A 21,021-nucleotide genomic window follows, 5' to 3' on the forward strand; every position below is an offset into this window, starting at 1 on the left:
ACTTTTCTCTAGCAGCATCAATCATATGTACAGCAGATGGCAGTGTTTCTTCAATGCGTTGATCAAGAACACTGCATGGAAGATTTGGGCACAAGACAATGTGTTCTTGACCGGTTACTGCCTGCTATTCAGCATAACATTCAATGTCCATACTTACCAATCTTATCATATTCAAGAGTTGTATTTTCCATCACTGCATCATCTCTTGACAAAAGGCTTGACCTGCACATCAATGATATTGCAATATGTTTGAAATTAACAATGCATGAAAAAAAACTTCAATGTTGTCAAATGCATTACATTCCTACACATTCAGTCCTACTTAAAGTGTCCGTTGACCTTGAATTAAGACTTGGAAATATTTTTTTCTCTCTCTCAGAAACACTGGAAGAGTTCCGATCCACTACCCACTCCAGCCACACTGGTGTATAATTTTATATTACACAGAATAAAAGCAATGCTTGGATTCACAATGACTGAGGCAGAGACTACATATGTCATAAAGGAAGACCTGGCAGTAATAGAAGGATTTAAGAAACATGTGACAGTGCTTGCAACTAAATGGCCAATCAGGAGGCCTGACCATTGTAATCCAGAGAGGCGGAGGCAGCTAAATGGCCAATCAGCAGGACTGAACATTAGAATCTAGAGGGAAGGATTCTGTGCTTCACCATTACAGCACAGACAGACTGGATGCTGCAGCATGGAAGCAGCAAGGGAACATGGCTCGGTAAGTACAAACGTCGGGGGTTTCACCATCTACAATGTAATTTTGCCCTAATCGGGTAGTGACGGTATTTTTGTAATCTTGTAAAACATTGCCCCTGGATTTTAATTACCTGCAACCTATTTGATTCTAAGACCTAAATAAAAATGTAAATGTGCCTTCTCTGCAATTATGAGAGTTTAAGGGGGCAATGCATACAGTTTTGTGTCCCTAAGGCTGGCCATAAATGGATAATTTCTTTTTTTTTCCATTCAGCCAGAAGGCTGAATGAAAACAAATGGATTCCTCCACCCACACAATCGAGGCAGATAGAGAAATCCCTGCCACTGAGATAATGTATTCTGACAGTGCGGACTCTCTGCTGGCAGAATACACTGATCAACAGCTGCAACCAATGAGCAAGAAAACATTTCCAACAAGCCCATTCAAAAGAAGTTGATTGACTTCTGTTGAGTGGGAGCGACCACATGTGGGCAGGGCAGGTTGGATGGTACCCAACTTAAAGAAGCAGTAAGCTCAGAGTCCAAGGAAGTTTATCAATACTGTATTTAGTTGAGTGAAGTCAAGGAATGACACTATCGCTTGCAGAGCTCAGATGTCAGCATTAGCACAGGCAAAAAACGGTCTCAGACAAATGCTAACACAGTCCTTAAAGTACCAGGGTGGCGGAACAGCATAACTAGATTGTAATCTGGTGCATAAAGTACAGTAGACTATCCTCAGGCACATTCAATTACAGCACAGACTGAATCAGTGTTATTGGGGGTGGCATGTGCTGAAGGGGTGGCAAACTGGCAGGTGACTGACACAGGTGGCAGCTCAAAACAGGCCTAAAGCAAGTGGCAGCAGATGCAAAGGAGATCAATGCTGAATACAGCAGGCAGCGGCGTCCTCTAATCTATCTGTTCTCACACTGAAATCTTTCCCTGGCTCTATTTCTCTGTCCATGCCAGATGGGGTTCCTCTCCCTGCACTAACCAGGCCAAATGCGGGGCACTGATGTTTATCAGCACTGCCACAACCAAGATGGCCACAAAGGGTTACTGAGGAACAGCAGCGTCCAATCAGACTGCTGCTTCGCCATGTGAAACCTACGGAGGCTGCAAGGAAACATTATTCTCCTGAGGACCCCACTCCATCCTGAAGGTGACCAGGTGCCACCTGCTGGGTGGAGTGGGAACTGCACCTGCCAACATACACATGGATCAAAATTTGGTAGGTCACAGCTGAAACAGTTGAATTTCGATCTCCAGCTAAAGAATTTTCTTTCCTGTGATAGGTTCACAGCTTTTCCTGGAAACATGTACAAGCCTTCCCCAGCTCTTTCTTTAGATTAAGTACAGATCTCTTGTGATAATGTAGTTATATATCCAGAGATGCAGGCTCTCTTAGTACCCAAAGCCAGGAGTGATATTAGGCAGACTTCATATAGCAGTTGGTCTAAAGCCCGGTCCAAATATAGGGTGGTAACGGCCAGTTCAATAGAAACTGGCCGACATTCGGTCAGTGAGCACAACAGTCGGTCCGACAAAAGCAGGGCAAATGTTCGGCTTCTGTTGAAGGGGCATGACCGAGAAAGGTCTGCCAATCTGCATCCAATTAGTGCTCTCAGCCAATGGCTGAGAGCACTGAACAATTTGTTCTGGTGGAGAGCAGTCCCTTTGTCAGGACACAATAGCTCACCAGGAAGATCGCTGTACTAATCATGGATTGTTAGTACAGGATCTCCTCCCAAGCTCTTCAGTTTTTTTCAGCCCTCTGGGTTAGATATAAAAAAAACCCCAAAAAAACAAAAACTGATTGTGTGTACTAAGCTTAAGGAAACCATTTAATTGGCCTCAGACAATCAATCAAATCAAAGTTGACAAGAATCTGCAACTAAATTTGATAAAATCTTTGAAAAGTTGCATTGGGTGATAATGCTACCTCTCACCAACTGGAGCACATATTAGATTGCAATTATAGTCTTTTTAACGTTTCTTACACACACACGCACGAATAAGATCAACTTAAAGTAGATCTAAAACCATTTCTTATATTTCATATAAAAACTTTGTGTTAAAGTGGTTGTAAACCCTTACATATACCCTGAAACAGGCTGCAAAAATTTAGCAGTGCCGAGATGCAAAAAAAAAAAAAAAAAGGAAAAAAACATTTGTATCAGCATTTTATAGAAAAAAAACAATGACAGATGTTTATGATACAGAGTGCATTAGCAACCTACATGTTGTCCACTTAGAGTTTAGCTCTACTTTAATGTCAATAATTTTAAGTGTGTTAATGTTTTCGAAACATTGCATCAGTAGTTCATAAATATAGAATATATGTACATGGGGCAGTCATATTTGATCATTTATACAGGCTCTGCTTAGTAGACCTGTACCGTTACCGTGTTGTACCTTGCTGCTTCTATTATGTCACTTCAAGTGTACCAGAACCAGTATTTTTTCCAATGATTTGGTAGCTTAGCCAAAGACCATGCAATATCTTCCTAGACTAAAAATCATGTTCAGAATAGCATTAATGAACCAGGCAACAGTGAATCAGAGAGAGAGCAGAGCAGCTGAGTGTAAGTTTGAATACTGAAGTGTCCCCAGTCCACTTTGGGTGGGTTGGCTTGGGTTTTTAATTTACTGACAGCTTTAACAATAGGTAGACTTTGCGCAAAGCTAAAATGCAACACGGCATTACATTCCCAGATAACAAGGATATTGGCACAAAGGCATCATGGCAGTGGTGGTGACCTCCAGCAGGATAGTAATCTCAGTGGGAAAACAGAATAGCTTCGTGCAGGTAGTTTGTGGACCTTTTAGCATTTCAGTACTTGCTTTTGTATTGCGAGAGGAGTATACAACTTACAAAGCAGGGCAGCCATCTATTAGCCATAACAATCCAAAGGAAGCAGATCTGTTAACCTTAAGTGAAGAGCCTGCAGATGGTGGCTGTGAGGGGTTACAGCAATATGAACATTGGTCTTTGCCTTACTAGATGAAGAAACTAAATTTGTCCAATACTTACGTGCCATCTGTGATTATCTCATCTTCTGAAATCTTGGAGAGATTTTCTACATAGGAAACCATAGAAGAACTGTGCATTTCTGGACCTGCAATTTCATTTGTGACCAGCGTTTCCACACCCTGTTCTTCAGCTGAAGATGTACTTATTTCTTCTTTCCCAGAGCCTTTGACTTCTTCTTTTAAATAGGTATTCTCCTCTGACTTCAGAGAGACATCTGACTCATTCTTCTCCTCCATCTTCTGCTGGTCTGACTCAAGAACTACATCTGCTGCAACCAACAGGATATAAGGATGATTAATCTGGGTATTAAAGAGTCTTGGCACCACCAAAAAAATGTCTGGTTTAATTCTTATTTAGGTCTCACTCTCACGGGAGTACCAATCTGTACCCCCATGTGAAGGGCCATTTTAACCCACGTGGGGTGCACAAGTGCTCCATGCAGTGGTGTGAAAGCTACCTATTCAAATCAATGGCAGGCAGGTGGCTGCACATATCTGCATGGATCTTCCAGCGCATTCCTGATGGTACATCTGTGGAGAACCAATGCACAGATTAAAACTCAGTTTGCCTGACAGATATACAGTTGGGGAACTTGGAGATCTGTGTACCCTCTCATCTGTCATTGATTTGAGCACCTGTGCAACTCGTGTGGCTGAAAATGGCCCTTGGCACGTACAGATCAGTACATCCACATGAATGAGGCTACAGTCACAGACCTAGAACAGGCATGCTGTAAATGAGCGTTAGAATTCATCATCTCTATCATTGTTTACAGACTGAGTGAGCAATGAAGTCAAAGCAATAGAATGACATCCAGGCATCTAAAATTATTTAAAGATAAGGTCAGCAATGACATCTACTATATTTCAATCCTAACAGATTCTTTAAAAAACACATTCAACTAACTTAACCCTCAATATGGGTGTAACATGTAACATGTTGAGAATCCAGCACCCCCAATCCACTCCCTCCTTGTGACAGCGGGCGGGGGACCTTCTCCCCGCACCCGCTGTCACAATTTGAAGGCAGTGCAGATGTGTGGGGCTCCTCCCTCTATTCGTATGTAAGGTATGGGCAAACAGTGTGCTGACAGTCTGCAAAAGCCTGACACTGCACTCTCAATCTGCTGATCATGGGTACAATACTTTATAGGCTGCCAAGAAAAAAAACATAAAAAATGCACGTATTTTTTTTACTTGCAAAAAATGTGCATTCATTCATTTTTGTTTTTAAAAGTGAAATTATCCTTTAAAGTGTAGGTTTCAGGTTTGGATACAGGAAGGAAGGTTTAGAACCCCTTCCAAGTTCATACTACTGTATATGGCCTCCCTCTGTTCCTGTGACCACTGTCACCAAGATAAAAAGGGATTAGAAATCCAAAGTATTTAAACTGTCACTAGAATGAGAGGCGAGTAAAGATCTTTAAATGGAGGACACCTGTTCTGATGACAACCTTCTAAAAGGGGAATTCACCTCACTTTGTATGAAATGTATAATGTATGAAATGTATAAAACGTATATCCATAGGGTGGTACTATGGATTAACCATTCATAAACTGTGCCACATCCTATAAGACTATTCAGGAAATGATTGGGGCTCAATGGACTTTGTAGGCAAATAGACATCAAACAAAAATGTAATAAAATCTTTGTTCTCTTTATTACACAAATAACATTACACAAGGACAGAAACAATGTTGCCTAAAAGCGATAGCACATATGTACCATCGGTTGAAAATTGTATGAAATGTAGAAAAATCTTCCTGGCAGCACACAAAGCACAAAAAATAAATGGAGAAGTGTTAAACATACCTAATTGTATTTAACAGGAAAAAACCTTTGGCTCTTCCTAGACTAAACAAGTTATCAAGCAATGGGAATAAGACAAGTCATGCTTGTAAAAGGTACACTAGCAGAACAAGCTCCAATGTAGACATTTCCCCAGGATTCATTCAATATATTCAAAGCAATACATGTCTAGTATACATTGATACTGTGCATTTCTATGTACTATGCAGGCACTGAGGCGGATTAGGTATATTGATTAAAATGTTTCAATATACATGCACAGCAAAGTGTTCCTCTGATGCAGTGTAAGGACACAAACCTGGTCAAGATTTAAACTTTGCTGAATGCCATTATTAACAGACAAACATGGAGTTTTCCTAACGGCTGTTCCTACGAGAAATGCTTTTTATATCAATCGATGATGGTCCATTCTCCAAGTGGGATCCTGAAGCAGGAGTGTGCATTGTGAGATGCTGGTCTTTTTAGGGCACAGCAGCAAGCATTCTCTCCTCCCAACGCATTTAGGACTGTCAGGAAAAATAAACCTGCTATGCATGATTTTTTTGGCATATCCTCTTTTTTTTGCCTAAACCTTTGCAAGAAAACTAACTTCCTGTTTAATAAACTTGCTGAACAACATTGTAGTGACTTTTTCCTAAGGCAAGCCTGCTATGTACATAATTTCCAGCAGGTGGCGATAAAGTACTGTAACAAAAAGGAGTCTTGCCTCTGATATGCCTTCTCTGCATTATTCAAATCTATTCTCTCCCAGCATTAGATTTACACAGGTGCTTTTTAAAGGGGATCTGTTTGGAAACTCCAATGTAAAATAACATGTATACCTTCTGGAGCATCGCCATCAAGGTTTCTTTCGTCACTTTCTACTTTGACATCATTCATTTCTTCTGAAGCATGTACTAAAATAAAAACAGAGGTAATTGTTATTAGTTACTTCTCTGGTTGAATCTAGAACTGTGATCTAAAATTCATTAAATGTGCTTAATAATTGGGCATGTCAATATTAGGAATCTCCCTCTAGCACAACATCAGCATAGCATTAGCTGAAATGTGATTTATAGTCATTCTGGTACATATTTGTGCAGAAAGAACTTTCATTACCCAACTGTGTAAGGGGGAAACCCCCTACAATAAACAATCAAATACTGTTTCATTGCTCCAGTGGAGATGGAGAGAATCTAATTGGTTACTGCAAGTAGCAAAACCTCTCCATACCTATCCCACATTTGATGGTACAACAAGACCCCATTATCTATAGGCCTTGAAGTCTATGAGAACCCATACAATAAACGTCTCTTATTTGCTCTCTATACTGCTTATTATATCAGTTTGTTAAGTGCAAACAAAACCTGTTAAACATTTTATAAATTCAGAGCTGCTGTGTGTCTTCTCCAATTCCTTCCTCAAAGAATCCGTCTAGTTCTTATCTCGGAATATAGAATGACCAGTCTTTATATTGGGAAGATCTGAGAGCAGGAATGGTTGAGTAGTTTAGCAAAATATAATGTGGGGCTGACACTACTCAGTCCGCTGAGTTGTCAGTCCACAACATGACTAAAGGCAGAAGGTATTTTACCTTCATGCCTTCTATGCATTAAAGTAAAAAACCTTCTGGGTGCAGGTCCCCCCTCAGCCCCCCATATACTTATTTGAGCTCCATCTCAATCCAGATATGTGCATGAGATCCATGGCTCTCCTGTGTGTCTCTCTCCTTATTGGCTCACACAGCAGTGGGAGCCATTGGCTCCTGCTGCTGCTGTCAATCACAACCAGTGAGCCAATGAGGAGAGAGCTGGACCGAGCCATGCTCTATGTGTGAATGGACAATGTCCATTGCTATTAGGGGTACGCGGCAGGGAGGAGGAGCCAGAACCGCTGGCAGGGGGAATCAAAAAGAAGAGGATTGGGGCTACTCTGTAAAAAAACCATTACACAGAGCAAGTAAGTATAACATGTTTGTTTTTTTAAATCACAACCTTCAGAACCACAGTCATGATGTTGATTTTTACCTACAGGTAAGCCTTATAATAAAGCTTACCTGTAGGCAAAATGAGTATCTTCTAAACTTGCACAGTTTAGGATCTACTGTAGTGAGCAGCAGCCGGTGACATCACCGGAGCATGCACTCTGAAAGAACGGCATACCTGCAACATTTCTTCAGAGCTGTGGCTGCGACTCATCGTGACGTCATTGTGGGCTTGGCCATTCAAGTGGAAGGAAGACTGGGTGAAGATGGAAGTCCTGTCAGTGATGACAGCGCACCGCTGGAGAGCTTTGTTTCAAGGAAAGTCTTTCATAATGTGCTAGTATGCAATGCATACTAGCACATTATGATATTCCTTTGGAGAAGGAACTTTTTTTTGCTTTTTAAGCGTTTACTACCGCTTTAGGAGCAGAGTGTATTTCTGACAGATCAACAGGTATTTTTCTGTACTTGCAGAATATTTTTTATTAAAGTGTCACTTTAAAAAAAATAAAAATAAATAAAAATTCCCTTTTGACATGCACTTTATAGGAACCTGCTTTTCATTGTTTCTATAGAAATTCAGGGTCTGTATTTAGCTGATACACAGGGTTCAGTTTTTACAGATTGGTATTTGTTTCCCACTTGAGATCTCAGCTAATCAGCAGTTGAACATTGCATTGAGAGTCAACACAGAAATAAAAAGAGAGCATACTAGCCTTGTGCATTACCATAAAACCAATTCATTAGGAAATTAGATGAATTCCAATATACTCACAAAGGCAAGTGTAAACAGGCACATCCATATATCCAATGTCAAATCCAATAACAATACTGAAGTGATGCCCAAAAGCTAGGAGTGAGGTTTACGCGTTTCAAGGGCACAGCCCTCTTCATCAGAGCCAAACAAGGTGTTCTAGATGCAATGAATTTATAGGACTTGCATCAATAGAGGTAAGTTCCAGCCTTCGTCTTTTCCCCATCACAACGGTTTGGGGGCATTTGGGTTAACCCCGAAGGAGCAATAAGTGGACTCAGCTTGCAGACCAAATAATATAAAAGTCAATGCCTGTCCAATTGACAGTATCCATAGCCCATGCCTCTCAAAACACTAAAAATTTGTAGTTTACAGATCTTTGGTTTATGGTAATGCACAAGGCTTGTATGGCCTCTCTTTATTTCTGCTTTAGCTTATATATCTAAAGATTCCCCCTATCTGAAGAGGACAGCAAGGTCCATCCATTACCAGTGGAATTGATGAAAGAATTATTTCCAAGATATTAGAAGAAACCTTCCTTTGATTTACTCTATTGACACAAGACTGACTAATTGCATTCAGAAATCAACTGCTCTACATTCCTGCTCTGCTATAATGAACATTTCTCTTTTGTTCATTGACAGACACAACTTCTTCTAAATCTTGACCATAGGAGTAGGACACTAGGCATAAAAGAGCACAGCACCACCTATGGGCAGTCCTAGATGGTATAAACCCCCTCTCTGCTATAGGCAATCCAGTGGCTCCTTGTATGCCCCTTTAAGGGTTGTTTGGGTGGTTGGCTTGTTTGCCTAGTAGTTCCAGTTGCTTTTTGGTTTGCCCACCCCTCATTGAGGCACTGGCTTTGAGACATCCCTATGGTCAAGATTTAGAAGAAGCTGTGTCCATCAATGAACAAAATAAAAAACTGTATTTTTTTTTTTTACTCACCGAGTTCAAAGACAGACAGCACCCACCCCCTCTGTTGGATTTTATAGTTCTAACCCTGCTTTGTAACTAACTGTTGCCTATAGAAAAGAGGGGTTTATACTATCTAGGACTGCCCAGGCGGTACCGAGTTCTTTGCCGCCTAGTGTCCTACTCCTGTAGGGGGCAGTATAACCATGTGGTCAGATTTAGAAGAAGCTGTGTCCATCAATGAACTCAAGAGAAAAGGATTTTACAGTAACAAAAAAAAAAACAAAAACAAAAAAAACAAAAAAAAACACAATTTTTCTCTGGTCATACAAAGTATATCTGTCATATTTGAAAGCTTCTAAAATGGCAAATTGAAGTACATTAGGGGAAGTTTTTTCTTTAAATTAATGGATATATCCTGCACCTTATGTTTCAGCATTTCATTTTTTTTTTCTTTTAACAAATACAAACTGGGTTCAATGGTGTTTTATATGTACCTGGAGTAATGTGTGTATTAAGAGAACAGATGGCCCTTAACATGATATGACCATTGGAGTGATTTACTTGTAAACAGTAAAAGCTTTACCGATTTCATTGCTATTCTCATCACTGGCCTGCAGTGGCTGGGTCAGTGGAGCTGGTGGCAATGGGGCTTTGCGTTTTGTTCTTCTTATAGAAGAATTAAAGGATGATGTCCCACTGTGCTGAAAAGAGCTAGTTCTTGATCGATCAAATCCTGAAACACACTACAAAGAAGTATGGTAAATAAAAATTTGTTTAGTAAAAACACATTTAAAGCATTCAAAACCCACATCCCTTTTTACGCTAAGCATTCTCTGATTCCAGAACCTATTGCTCGTGCTGCTCCACCATTATCTCCCCAAAAAAAAAACAGTGCCCAAAGCCTGGGCAGACAATTACTGGACCCATGAATTATCACATGGCGGGATGGGGGTATGTGATAAAAAGCGTGCAAGTACCGACCATACTGCATAAGGTCAGTTATTGTTTTATGGTCATTTACATTTTGTAACAGTGCAGCACTAGTGTTTAGTCTAAGCACCATGGGATGCCTAGCACACAGTGAGCAGCTGTCTAATTAGGATGCTATAATGCTTTATAAACACTTAGGCAAGGTTTTTCAGTTCAGATGTTTTAGCATTCAGAATGGATAACAATTAGATCTTGAAGTAATTAAAATGGTTGTAAACCCTTACATATACCCAATGAAGGTGACTCACCTCAGGTGATACACAGAGATTAAACAAATCCTACTATATAAGTTGTACATGTCTATTTATTGCCTTTTCTTCTCTACATCTGTTCAAAGTGCTGAATTTATAAAGCTAGTCTGAGATTTCAGAAAAAAGGGGCAGAGAGCTGTAATTACACACTGCAGAGCTCAGTGAGGAGAGCTCTGAGAGCTGATTGGAGGAAAGAGAAACACCCACCTCTACACAGCTCACAGAAACAGAGCTGAGGCTGTCAATCTGCTAGAGGTCCCTCCCCATCACCATTTTTCTCTTGGTGTCAGGAAAACTTGTCAGAAGTGACTGATAGAGGAAAGAGGCAGCAGACTGAAATGATACTTAGTGCTCTTGAGACCGGTACACACTATAGAAGGATGTTCTTTGTTCTTGCCTGAGCTTTACAACCACTTTAATCCATGTTAACGCTGCCATTACCACATACCATAATGTGGTTGCTGAACCTGTGTAATAGGAAAGGATTCTGAAGGCCATTCCTAACCCCTACCCTAATAGCATGTAACGTGACCAACAAGACAATCATGTGGTCTCCCAAAAAAAGAGAACGCCCTTTAAAACTGAGCATACTCTTTGGCAGTAAACGTTGACCAATGCCATGAAGCACTGGAATTTGATTCTTCAGCACAGGTATGCACAAACAAGTTCTGCTTGTACAATAAAACTCAGTATAGCGCAGTAGAGGGTTTAATACAAGACAGTATTTAGAAGGGGATCACTCTGCTTTCAATTTGGATTTTCAGTTGCAATTTTAAAATGACAACTCCAACCAACAGCTACATAAAAAATTGGAGCAATTACAGATATCACATCTTTTATTCTATTGCTGCATGTAGGACCTTTCAAAAATGCAGTGCAAAAATGTGAATAGGTACATAGGATTTCAAGGGAAATACTTTTGATGTGTTTTTGTCACTCTGGAAAGGTATTCCAGGACATGGATACAAGAGAAAAAATTTATTGCTGCACTTTATCATTCTAATACATGCAATATTGGGACCTCTTCTGCCTTTCCACCATGCATACGGAGCTGGACACCATGGTCACCCCAGTTGTATTATATTCTACATCACAGGCTGCTTTTACCTTCTGTATTGTGTTGGAATTACTTTGTTTTCGTGTTGTTTTCATCTAGGACTTCTTGGGTTTGAACCAGCGGCACCTACTTATAGAGAAATTTTTCCCCCACTGTAGTCCATCATATTATGGCCCATTGCTTTTGGTTTTGGGTCCTTTTTGAGATGACTGTATGAACGTTTCAAAAATGGTGTATAGTTATTATTTTGACACATGTTTATTATACTATGTCCCAGGGCGGCTTTTAAAAATCATGGGGCCCCGAACGGCCTACCTGATGTGTCCCTCTTCAATTCCACCCTTGAACCCCACCCTTGTCCCTGCCCCTGTTCCTTCCCTTGACCCTGCCTGTTTAGTTTATCGTCCGCATACACCACACAGTGGACAGGGATAGACTTGTGATGGCCATATGGCTCGTCAGATGTAAAGGGACTCATGTTCATTTACATCAGGCTACCTCTGATCTATCATGTTTATGTCTGTAAAAATAGCAAAGGATTCAATCCTTTTCCATTTTATTTTATTTGGACCTGAACAGACATGAAGGTAGGCGTCCACATGAAAAACTGACAGGTGACCCTAAATGAAAAGCTTGGGTGAAAGATTCTTAAAGGGGAGTGGTTGAGTACTAAAAATACAGCTCAGCTGTGCATTTTTACTGCCCTCCCCCAAAGCCAAGTGTAAAATAGCATCTCACCATCTCTTATGATCATCAATATTAGGATAATCCCAGCACAGCAGGAGATCTATAGCCCTGTCACAGTGTGCACATGGCTGTTGGGTGCAGATTTTGGTATGGCTGTGCTACAGTCTGTGACACACAGTACAGCCATATATTTATAAAGTCAGTACCCAGCAGCCACGTGACACACTGATAGAGCCATAGATTGCCTGCTGTGCTGTGTAATTATCCTAATGCTGATGATCATAAGACACACTGAGGATTTTGGGGACTCTATCCCGATATTAGTTTGTTGCTCACTGTGTACTGCATGCCACCCGCCGCCACCGGGTTTAGTGCTGTTGCTTCCTGTTAAGTGTCAGCCTCCACACATCAATCTTGGCACCTGGCCTGAGAGAGTGGAGCACGTACATCACTCTGCCAGGGAAGGCAGCAGGCTAGACCTATAACTGAGCAGCAAAAGTTGTGGAGCAAATTATGTATCTGCGCCTCGAAAATGATTAAAAAGTCTGTGCAATCTTCCCACCTCCTAGGCCCCCTATGTTAACCTGATGGGGCCCAGGGAAATGGATTTATACACCCCCTAAGCATGTAGGAGCGGGGTGTATTTTAGTAAGCCCTATTTATTTGGTAGATCTATAAAGCTGCCCGGGCCCCCTGTTGAGATGATGGGGCCCTGGCCTGGAGCAGATGTGAGGCCTTATCAGCAGCCCTGCTATTGCCAATTTAGACAGGAGCCGATTAACCTACCAGTATGTCTTTGGAGTGTGGGAGGAAATTGGAGTAACTGGAGGAAAACCAACATAAGCACAGGAAGAACATGCAAACTCTTTGCAGATAGTATCCTGGCTGGGTTTCAAACAGAGAGAACCAACAGCACTGCAAGGAAAAAGTGCTAACCACTAAGCCACCATCTAGGCAGATTCAAGTATTATTTCTAGTTGAAATAAAAACGGTTTCTTTGCATCTGAATATGTACCCAAATTAATAGTATTTTTGTAAGTTTTTTCACACCATTTTACACAATTTACATGAATTGACAACTGAAATAAATACAAAAGACACTTACTTTTTCTGATTCATCCACACTGACAGACTTGACAACACAAGAGGAGGTACGGAACTGTCCGCGGGGTATAGCCTTGTTCTGAAGGGGGTGCATAGGCGGCAGCGGAGCTCTCCGTTTCTTTGGTACATCAGAAGGCACCGTGTTGGAGTCATAGGACTTAATAACAGTGTTTGCTCTCACAGCATGTGGTGGCCTTGGTTTATTGAGCACTGGAGTGGCTGGAGCACTGGAGGTCTGGAAAGAGGACAGGAGAGTTGGGTTTTGCAAGAATTTTTCTTTTTTTTCAATTTTTGCAATGGTGCATTTCACAATTTTAGGTTTGTCGTAGTAGATTGATCTCAGCCAATTAGAATGCTACCAGCACTGATGCAATGGATTCAGACTCTCACTGCCAATGACAAACAGGTAACTGCGCATCATTGTTTTTAAAGACACATGCAAGAAAGATCAGCATGATGTAAATATTTTCTCAATGTGGAGAAATACTTTTAAAAACCTTTCATAGTTTGTAATTATATATGTTTAAGGGGGCAGCTATATTTGCTTATATATTCGTGTCCTGCTTTGCAGTTCTACACAGTGAATTTGCTGTACGGGTCCTTCTCCCCTTGCAAGTCTATGGATCAGCTATCTCACTGAATGGAATGTTTTCGGTTTGGCTGATATCAACTTCAACAGTTGCAATGCAGTTAAGCAGAGTCATTGTAATGGTTAAAAAACATGTAAAACTAACATTTCATATTTCTGATATGTGCCTGCTGTGCCATTTACTTGTATGAAAGAGTATCCTGTTCTTTTTGTATTGCTTTCTTTGTGTTCCTGCCACTCCCTGCTTTCCTATTAAAAACTGACCACACTAGGCAGGCGAACACAGCGTGGTCACTTCTCTGGCTGTGCTGTGAACTCTGTGTGCTCTCCTGCAATGAACATATGCTGACATTCCCCCCTTCCTTCCCTGCACAGCCATTCACTGGGAAGATTAGTGAGCTGCTGTTTCTCCTTCCCTAGCTCTTATGCAGCTGAGAACAGAGGGTATGTGATCACTTATAAAAAAAATTATAAATACCTTTTCTCCCTTTTATATATCTAAACACAAATGTTTTACTTTACATTTCTATTTTAAACGGAATAGGTTGTTTTACAAGATGAAAGTTCATATACACGTTATTCTTTCTGCCACTAGTGGCTATTCTTTAAATTATTCAAATAATAACAAAACCAAAAATGTGGACAACAAGCATGTAAACATAAAAAGTCATATTAGAAATTGTTTATAGGTAAACACTGCAATAAGATGTGTTCAATGAAAATATATTAAACACCTTTAAAGGGGTAATAAACCCAAAACCTAAAATGTAATATATTGCAGCTTACCATTAGAAATGGTAGTATTCTTTTTTAGGCTTTTTCCTGTTTTCAACTAGTGATCTGGCCAGTAACACACTTTCTTTATTAGAGCACCCTCACTCTGATTAAGGGAGCACAGGGGGTATCTTTGGACAACAGAACTGTCAGTCTGGGGGAGGGGAGTGCTTGATGCACTAGCAGATTTAGCTACATTAACAAGTTGAAGCTGAATTCCAGGTAACACTTTATAAGCAGTTACAGGAACAGTTTTGTTCCTTTTGGGATAAAGCTTTAACATAAATTAATTACAGATAATCATTGTAAGCATCCCTGTCAGTTTTAAATTGCTTGTCTAAACCATCTAACTGCTACATCTTCAGGACAGCCTGTTCTGTTGAAAAACAACAGGACTTACTGTCAGGATCGCCAGGTGAAAATAAAAGAAATAAATCCTAAAAAGAAAATGAATGCAGTCCTCACATCTAAGAATTGATAAGATGCAATATAATAAAGGCTTGCTTTTGGGTTCTTAAACTAAGACCCAACTTCCCTCCTCTTGCCCACCTCAGATTGATGATCACCCAGTCCTAAATGTGGTGGTCTATGCAGATGGGTATCTCCACAAGCCCAGCAGGAAGACTGCCTAGCCATTATACACTACGGCCAGAATGGTGTGCATGCCCAAGTACTGCAGAGCCTATCAGAATTCAGTAGTGTTGAATGATGCCCAGCCTAGAGTAAGCCACAGTGCTTAGAATTGGATGATATTGATATATGAGGTCTCCTGTGTTATAATGTATAGATTTGAAAAGGTCTTACTTGTTCAAAGTAAACTTCTCCTTTAGAACAGTGGTCTCCAAACTGTGGCCCTTTACTTGTCTTTATCTGGCCCTCAGGGCACTATATCCCACTAACATCAACAAAGGGGCAATAATTCCTGCACTGACACCAATGATGGGGCACCAATAATTCCCCAAATAATAAAGATGGGACATTGTGTACTCCCACTGGCCATGGTCTGGCTGCCCTAAAGCCTGAAGCACAGCAAACTAGCCCTTTGTTTAGAAGGTTTGGAGGCCCCTAATTTAGAACATAATTCCCCCTTTCCATGCAGTTTCAATGATGCATGCAAAAACAAAAATAATTTAAAAAAAAAACAGATTCTGCAGTTTTCACAAGTATATCAGTTTGTTTTACTGTTTTGTATTCAGTCTCTAATATATTCACCCCTTCACATTTTTAGCTGGAAGTCTGGTTCTTTGAGCAACCAGCAGGCAGGCTTTCAAACAACAGTTGTTCTCTGTGGTGTGTAAATAATGTGACCAGAACACCCCCTCCCCTTTTCTAGAATAGCACTGATAAGGCTCAATCCACTAAGCTATAAAAGCTGTTATTTCCAGCAATGAGAGCTGAAAAAACAGCCATATGGCTGGAAACACCAATCACAATGGCAAGCTTAGTAAACTGGGACTGTTGTCTCTAAACTGTCACTAAAAATGTAAATACACATGGCAGTTACTGAACCAATGGGGGTCTTTGAAAATGGGAATCATAAAATAAATTATTGTGGAAATTAGTATATTATGGAAAATGTAGACAGGGCTATATGGAAAATAAGGTTTAAAGTGGAACCTTAATTAGAAAATTAAGTCTTGCTAGATCGGTTCAGGCTGGCTGCTTTTGCAGTTATAGCTATGAAAAACAATAAAAATAAGCGCCTATACAGTTTAAAATCCAGTAATATAATGCCTCACCCTGATCTGCACATGCTCAGTTGCTCTGGATTTTTAGGCACTGCTGAATTTGTAGAAGCCGATCTGCTGACAGTCTAAAGACTAAAGTGGAACTAAACCTATCGATATAACAGTTTAAAAAACCAGTTACATTCCCGGCATGCTAGGAATGCTGACATTTGTTTGTGTTCTCAAACTATCAAACCATCAAAAGACTGGTGTTATAACTGATCACATATACAGCACCATGGCAGTTGCAGATCAAACAGATGGCAGCTTCCTTGGCTGAAAAGGATAGAAAGGTCTAGTTCTGCTATAACTGCTGCTCAGGTGTTTGGGCTTCAACAAAATGGCAGCCTCTAGCAAGACAAATCAGGAACAATGCTGGAGGCAATTTACAGCACACTCTAATTTTGGTGGCATAATTATTAATGTGAAATGTATGTCCCTTGCTAAAAGAACCATATTTTTTTATCAATTGTTACGAGTAAAGTTCCGATTTAAAGAGTTTTCCTTTAACTGCTCATAGGTCACAGTAAGGGATCACACAAAAACACACAAAGTAAAAGTTTCCCCTTACAAATAGCAGAGTTTATGAACCTCAAAGTGACTTTAAAGTGGAATTCCAGTCAAATTCTTACTAAACCTAAGCCTACTGCCACCTCCATTCTAAGACTATTCTAAGTACCCAGTAAAAGAAATTATCTGTATACTTACCTATTCTGAAGCTGCTTCAGTCCGGTCACATGATCAGGTCCCAGCACCACCTTCAGTGTAAAGGAGAGGCAGCGACAATGGCTACAGAGCCTGGGCAATGAAGTCACCCACAGACTTACTATGAGGCATCTGTTATTGGCTGGCCCTCCTCTACATTGAAGCTGGTGCTGGAAGCTGGTCATGTGACCAGACCAAAGCGGCTTCAGATCATGTAAGTATACACATCTTTTCTTTTACAGTGTAGATAGAATAGTTTTAGAATGGGACTGGGAGTAGATTTAGCCTTCAAATTTGAATGGAATTACACTTGAATGGTACAAAAGTTGGTAATGCACCACTGGATAAAAACAGCAAGTGGCTCCAGTAGCTTTCTTATGCATATTCTGACTTCATCTAGGAAGGTGCCACTTTAACTGTCCCCTCACCATTGGTCCTTCACTGTTATGAGTGGCCTAATTGACCAAAAGGAAGGCACGGGAAGTTAGTGTTTGCATGATAAAGCTACAGCTGCCACAAGCTGTCAAAGTTAAAAGAAAACATAGCCATGCGGGACTCCGCCTGCCCAACCACATCACTCATTCACAGTGTTCTGTGAATGAGAAACTACAAGTCCCTTCAGCCTTTGTGGCTGTCAGCTTGTAGTTCTCAATTAACTACCACGGCGCTGTGAGTGCCGTGGTAGTTCATTGATTCTTCCTATCTGTAAGTATCAGTTTGTCCGTACAAGGTATGGAATACATGTACAGTCTGCAGGAGACCTGCATAGCATTAGTGATCTGCTGATCGCTGGTGCAATGCTTTACAGGCTCCTACAAAAAACACATTTTTCTACCTGCAAATAAATGTGTATTTATTATTTTTTGTTGAAACGTGAACGTATCATTTAACAATTTATGCTCATGCAGCTGGATGCCTCCTCTGAAAGTGCATGGCGTGGAAGTTTAAAATATGTAGCTTTAGAGGGAATGACTATAATCTTTTAGATCCCTACAAATGCTTCTTGTGGACTATGCTGAGTCTAGTGAAGGGCAGAACATTCTATTAATCTAAGTGACTGTTCATGACTGTTCCATTTGTAGGTGTTTAGTCTAAAAAACAAGATCCCATGAAGAACACAGGTACAGTAATCCGTGTAATCATCTTACCTGATCCCTCTTTTTTTTGGTGCTTCTCCGGAAAAAATTAAAGAACCGTTTGTCATCATTCTGCTTTATCTCCACATTCTGACAAGACTCTGTAAAATATAGATACTTAGGCATAATACAACATCTCTAGCAGTGACATTAGTAGCTTTAATGGACAATATTTTTGGTGTCATTGATCCAGTGTTTTCCAAATGCTTATAGCAGCCTCACGCTGCTAACAGTTGTAAATATGTAGAAGAATATAATAAAATGGCCCAATCTTCATTAAAGCATCTTAAAACTGCCAGCAGTAAAAGCTGGACAGACAACACTGCTCAAAACTGAACTCTGGGCTGGAAAAATGAAGCACAGCTGAGATGCAACTTTGAGAATGGGTCCTGTGCTACTTTGGTGCGATTTGGTCCCATAGAATATGCAAACCACATCCAAAATGCAACCACATTTTCATCAAATTCGCACTACATAATTGCACTGCAAATCATATCACAGTAGTGTGAACCGAGTTAAACTGGCAAGCAGAGATAGAAGTGAATAAACAGACTGAAATCTACAGAGGGAAACCATTGCAAACTTTCTCCAGCCCAGAGTTTAACCTTAATCTGAACCTGTGCATTACTCTTTGTACCATGTTGCTTATACTTCTTATTTGTGGGAAAAGCACGGTTTACCTAAAATATGGGTATATACATATACCAAATGATTCTGGGTGTCTGGCCTAGGTAATAGGCTAATTTCCATAGCAGCAGCCTTCTCAGCTTAAGGCATAAAGCAGAGAAAACTATTTGAGGATATATTTGGAGATCTGAACAATCTGGCACTATGAACTATAGAAGTTTTTGTTTCAGAGGAAATCTTTTACGTTCTCTCAGGTTGACCAAAGGGCCATTATGTTACTAAGCATATAAGAATCTGTGCCTATTAAAGTCCTATTTATTATGTTCTTCTAAAAGTTCACAAAAGAAGGAAGCGGAGACTGAAAAAAAGGTTTTTTTACACTAAAAATACTTGCCTTGTAAAGGTGGCAGTCTGATTTCTGTAGGAGATGTAGCTAAAAGAAAGCAGAAATACATTTTATGTTAAAAAAAAAAAAATATATACAAGAATCTGTGATTTATACAACCATGCAAAAATGAAAATGGTGCAGACTTTGACAGTATGCAACTAAGTTATCCAATATATAAACTCAGCTCTCATGGTAAAGAGACCCTGTCATCAGATCATTCATTTCAACAACAGTATTCCCATAAGATTACATGTGATTTTATCTGTAAAAACCACCCCTCGGGTAGATCTTCCCTGAGACTTCTGCTGGACACCACCATATTGGATTGGATGTTAGCAGCTCTATCAGAGTTGGAACTTTCACTCAGATTAACACTCTCTATCAGGGGTGTCAAACTTCATTTCATTGCAGGACGCATCAGCATTATGGTTGCTGTCAAAGGATCTGCAAAACTGTATGCAGATTTCAGGCATATGCTACATACAGAGTTCAAGAGTATGCAACGTACAGAGCGCGGAGTTCAGGAGTACGCTACATACAGAGTGAAGGGTTTAGGGGTGTGCTATGTGCAGGATTCAGGAGTATGCGACATGCAGAGTGCCAGTTTCAGGAGTATGTGCAGTGCAGAGATCAGGGGTGCGCTGTGTACAGAGTGCAGGGTTGAGAAGTGCACTACATACAGAGTGTAGGGTATACGAGTTCAGCTTTCTATCACAGGCTGTCCACATCTCACTTCTACCCCTCCTCCTTGGCTCTGACCTTTGCACCATTCTCCCCTATCCCCCACCTCTGGACACATCCCTCATCTCTCCCCCCTAAATGCTGCCTTGCATTGCACCTACCTGGCCCAGCTCTAGTACCTCCCTGCTGTTTAGAAGGCTCCCCATCTCTCTCTCTCACACTTGCAGGGAGATCATTGGTCAGCATCTGTCACTGTGCCCCGCTGAGTGCTCGCAGGACAGGCAGGGATCTGTGAGAGCCACAAGCCACCAAGAGGAAAGCTGCTCTTGTAAACAAAAAAGGCTTCTTGTGTTTATAAGTGTCAATGGTGAGCGGGGAGCTGGCATTCAAGGGCTGGAGATGGCAAAATGCAGTTCTACTATGTTACAGCTCAAGAAAATCCCTAGGTGCATGGGCCAGATTTGGCCTACGGGCCGAATGTTTGACACATGTGCTCTATAGCATTCCCCTTCACTCCTCCTCCTGCCACTAATAAAAAAAAAAAAAGTTATGTAAAAGTGGGAAAGGGAGGGAAGAAGGACTTTCTACAGTGTCAACACTGTAGCCAATTCAGAAGGTTTTTAAATACTTGATTATTCTGTGCGTCCATCTGAATTTTTTTTTTTTTTTTTAATTTGGTGACAGGGTGTCTTTAAAATAAATTTAAAAAATGAAAAAAAGGTAATGATGGAAGATAACATGACCATGCAAAAAATACATAACTGTAGAAGACATATGAGCTTCACTCACAAAAAACCATGAGGAACTACGGATTTATTACTCAAAAATAAATAAAAATATATGTAGCTGGCTATTATCCAGTTAGTCTATAAATAAGTCCTACAAGAATCATGAACAATGTTCCTATTTTTTTTTCCAGTATAAACACTAGTTCCTGCACCTGCCCCATATTTACAGTAAATGTAGAAAAAGGTCTGGAATAATAAAAGGTCGCTCGCCACGTGGCCCTACCCCTACAGCAATATTTCAATACCATACAGAGTGGGGGCCCTATAGATTTAGACTCCAATAGAGCGTATAGATCTCTCATTCCAAAGCTCCACAGAGATCCCA

At 40.5% G+C, this 21,021-nt stretch overlaps 1 protein-coding gene across 6 annotated transcripts in view; it reads right to left on the minus strand.

The window, feature by feature from the left end:
• COBLL1 (cordon-bleu WH2 repeat protein like 1) overlaps positions 1–21,021 on the minus strand; it is a 196,487-nt gene that overhangs the window by 19,021 nt on the left and 156,445 nt on the right. For 5 of the 6 annotated variants that reach the window (XM_089660136.1, XM_089660108.1, XM_089660117.1 and 2 more), the window contains 7 exons: positions 19,234–19,272; positions 18,225–18,313; positions 13,283–13,516; positions 9,776–9,935; positions 6,376–6,450; positions 3,746–4,013; positions 158–222 (listed from right to left, as the gene is read on the minus strand). In XM_089660136.1, coding sequence (XP_089516262.1) covers positions 158–222; positions 3,746–4,013; positions 6,376–6,450; positions 9,776–9,935; positions 13,283–13,516; positions 18,225–18,313; positions 19,234–19,272 — 930 coding nt within the window. The remainder of the gene's footprint in view (positions 1–157; positions 223–3,745; positions 4,014–6,375; positions 6,451–9,775; positions 9,936–13,282; positions 13,517–18,224; positions 18,314–19,233; positions 19,273–21,021) is intronic. The other variant, XM_089660113.1, reaches the window with a different exon arrangement.

The sequence above is a fragment of the Staurois parvus genome, unplaced genomic scaffold (genome assembly GCF_062004578.1).
Source record: "Staurois parvus isolate SC_StPar_1 unplaced genomic scaffold, SC_StPar_1.0 ptg000031l, whole genome shotgun sequence".
Taxonomy (NCBI): Eukaryota; Metazoa; Chordata; class Amphibia; order Anura; family Ranidae; genus Staurois; species Staurois parvus.